We start from the raw sequence: 2,480 nt of genomic DNA on the forward strand, positions 1-2,480 counted from the left end.
CCTGCTGAAATGGAAGGTATGCATCACAGCACTCACACAAACATCCACCCTTTCATGAAGGCTCTTCTCATACCCAAAAGCGAGTGCTTCAAAGAGCAAAAACAACCCACGGGCTACCCTGATCCCAGAAGTGACTCTGCTGTGCAAGATGCAACCTAGCAAAGCCATGAAGACGCTCTAGGATAAACAGTTCCTGCCTGGAAGACCCTAGCTCAGAGCTGCCATCCTCAGATGAACTGCAAAGCTGCATTTTCCCTCCATCCTGACCAGCTACAGCACCTCAGGCTCTTGGCTGCTCCTGCCTGCCCTGGACAGAGGGTCTCTCTCTCCACCCACTGAGCCCTTCCAGCTGCTGGCAGAGGATGGGACACAAAGGTCAGACTCAAGATCTACTGGGATTGTATCCCATCATGAGATCAGCCAAGAGTAGGTGCCATGGGAAAAGCACAAGGCTAGGACAAGCACACATGGATGCTTCCCAGCTACGCTCTGGCAGTCCCCAGCCATCTGCAGCTCACAAGCCCCTGAACCTCAGAGGCTACATCTTGGTAACTGAGCATCCCTGACCAATTTGCCATAGCAGTTTCATCAGTCACTTCAGTTCCTCTAAGCTTTCAGTAAGCATCCTATCTTGTGACAGCCACTTCTACAGCTTAACACCCTGCTCCCCAAAGAGCAGCCCTTTCTTAGACCGTGCACGCAGGGATGGGTACAACACTGCTGCAAGCTCCGTGTCTCCTCAACAAAGCAAAACAAAAAAACACACAAATTTTAGCAAATGCCAGCCCACCAAGGAGGCTGCTGAGAGAGGCCATGTCTCTGGAGATGCACTGCTGGCTTACTCTGTTTCACACTAAAGAGAGAGGAGGAACATCCTCACCAGAGCTTACACTTAGGGTCCAATGACACCCCTAAACTTTTTGTTTAGCTTGAACAGCTCCTCAGTACAACACAAAGGCACACAGGGTCATACCTTCCACTTTGGGGGACTGCTGCTTCATGTTCTTGGCATGAGTCTTGCCCAAATAGTGAGATGTTGCCACGGCTGGAGAGGAAAAGGTCATGTTGCAGATGGGACAACACTTGTTCCTATCTTCCCCACTGCTGCTCTCCTGCTTGCTGTCCTGTGCAGACAGAATCATGGAGTGGTGAGGTTCAGAGGAACCTCCACAGCTCACATCGTCCAACCTTGTTGTTATGAGAAGAAACACTAAGGCTTCAGGGGGTCTAAGAGAACAAAGCAACCAGAGACATTTGGATGTTAAGTTGAAGAAGTGTGACTGCCTAGGGCTTCCAGGACGCATCACCATCTTCTGCCTCACTGGAGTGTTCTTGCAGCAGATCACTTGTTTTAACCCATCAGCATGTGGCTGCCAGACTTGGAACAGGCAGCCTTTTACTCTGGCAAGGTGTGAACTGAGCAACACAAACATCCTTATCAGCTGGGTCATCTGCAACACGATGCCAGTGGAGCAGGATGCCGGTGGAGCAGGCGGCAGCAGTTCCTAAGCCTCACACTATGTGCAAAGGCATCCGATGCTTTCATCCCCCACCCCCTGCCATGCATGCTGGAGAGTTAGGGATTAAAACTGAAGCAATCATAAAAGTGGAGTCCATTTCCCAAATGAGTCACAGGGCAGACAGATGGCCAAGTGAATGTGGTGCCTTTACTGACCAACAGGCTCCAGCTACCAGCCAAGGAAACTTAAATAAGTAAAAAAAAGGTCGCCCTTGAAAGAGAACTCCAGAACAGTCAACCCAAAGTGCTCTCTGACAGCGGAGCTTATGCAATCGTATTCCTGATAAGTTGTCCCTCCTACGCACTTTTCCCGGTCCTTTCAAACAAGACTATCAATACAAGGCCATGTGCCTTTGTTTAAATGGGGAAGAAACACTCATGGAAGCTGTTTAAAAGGGACAGGCAACAGCTGAGACAAGGCCTGACAAGAGACCAGCCACTGAGCAGCTCAGCTCTCACAAGGCCCCTTCCAGGAGTGTTTTTATTCATTTATTTGTAAAGGTGCCCAGCACTACAGCTTTTCGCTGAGCAGATCCTGCTCGGGGGTGTTTTGGCTTGCAGGGTCCTACAGTCTTGCTCTCACCTGCTTTGCATCCAGCTTCATCTTCTTCCCGTGGGAGAGCTCCTCTGCGCCATGGATGGACAGGTACCGCCTCACCTTGTTGGCGTGCTTCTTGCTCTGGAGGAAGGAAGAGAGAAACACCCCACCCGACTGCTCAGCACCCCAAATCCCCCCATTCCTCTGCTGCTCAGCACTCCACAACCCACCCGCCCGGCAGCTCGGCCACCTGAAGCCCCGCAGCTCAGCACCGCAAAACCCACCCACCCAAGCTGTTCGACACCCCCAAAACCCACCTGCCCGGTTGCTCAGCACCCCGAGGCTCCCGCGGGGCGGCTCAGACCCCCGAAACCCCTCTGCCCCCCCCCCGGCCCCCACCTCGTCGTGGGCCCGCCCCTGGGG

The 2,480-nt window shown here is 52.6% G+C and overlaps 1 protein-coding gene across 1 annotated transcript in view; it reads right to left on the reverse strand.

Annotated features, from left to right (window-relative positions):
- Positions 1–2,480, reverse strand: part of ZNF346 (zinc finger protein 346) — a 12,373-nt gene that overhangs the window by 5,816 nt on the left and 4,077 nt on the right. The window contains exons 2-3 of the mRNA XM_010002099.1: positions 2,103–2,231; positions 974–1,124 (exon numbers count right to left, since the gene is read on the reverse strand). Of these exons, the coding sequence (XP_010000401.1) occupies positions 974–1,124; positions 2,103–2,231 (280 nt within the window). The remainder of the gene's footprint in view (positions 1–973; positions 1,125–2,102; positions 2,232–2,480) is intronic.

The sequence above is a fragment of the Chaetura pelagica genome, unplaced genomic scaffold (genome assembly GCF_000747805.2).
Source record: "Chaetura pelagica isolate M959 unplaced genomic scaffold, ChaPel_1.0 scaffold356, whole genome shotgun sequence".
NCBI classification, from domain to species: domain Eukaryota; kingdom Metazoa; phylum Chordata; class Aves; order Apodiformes; family Apodidae; genus Chaetura; species Chaetura pelagica.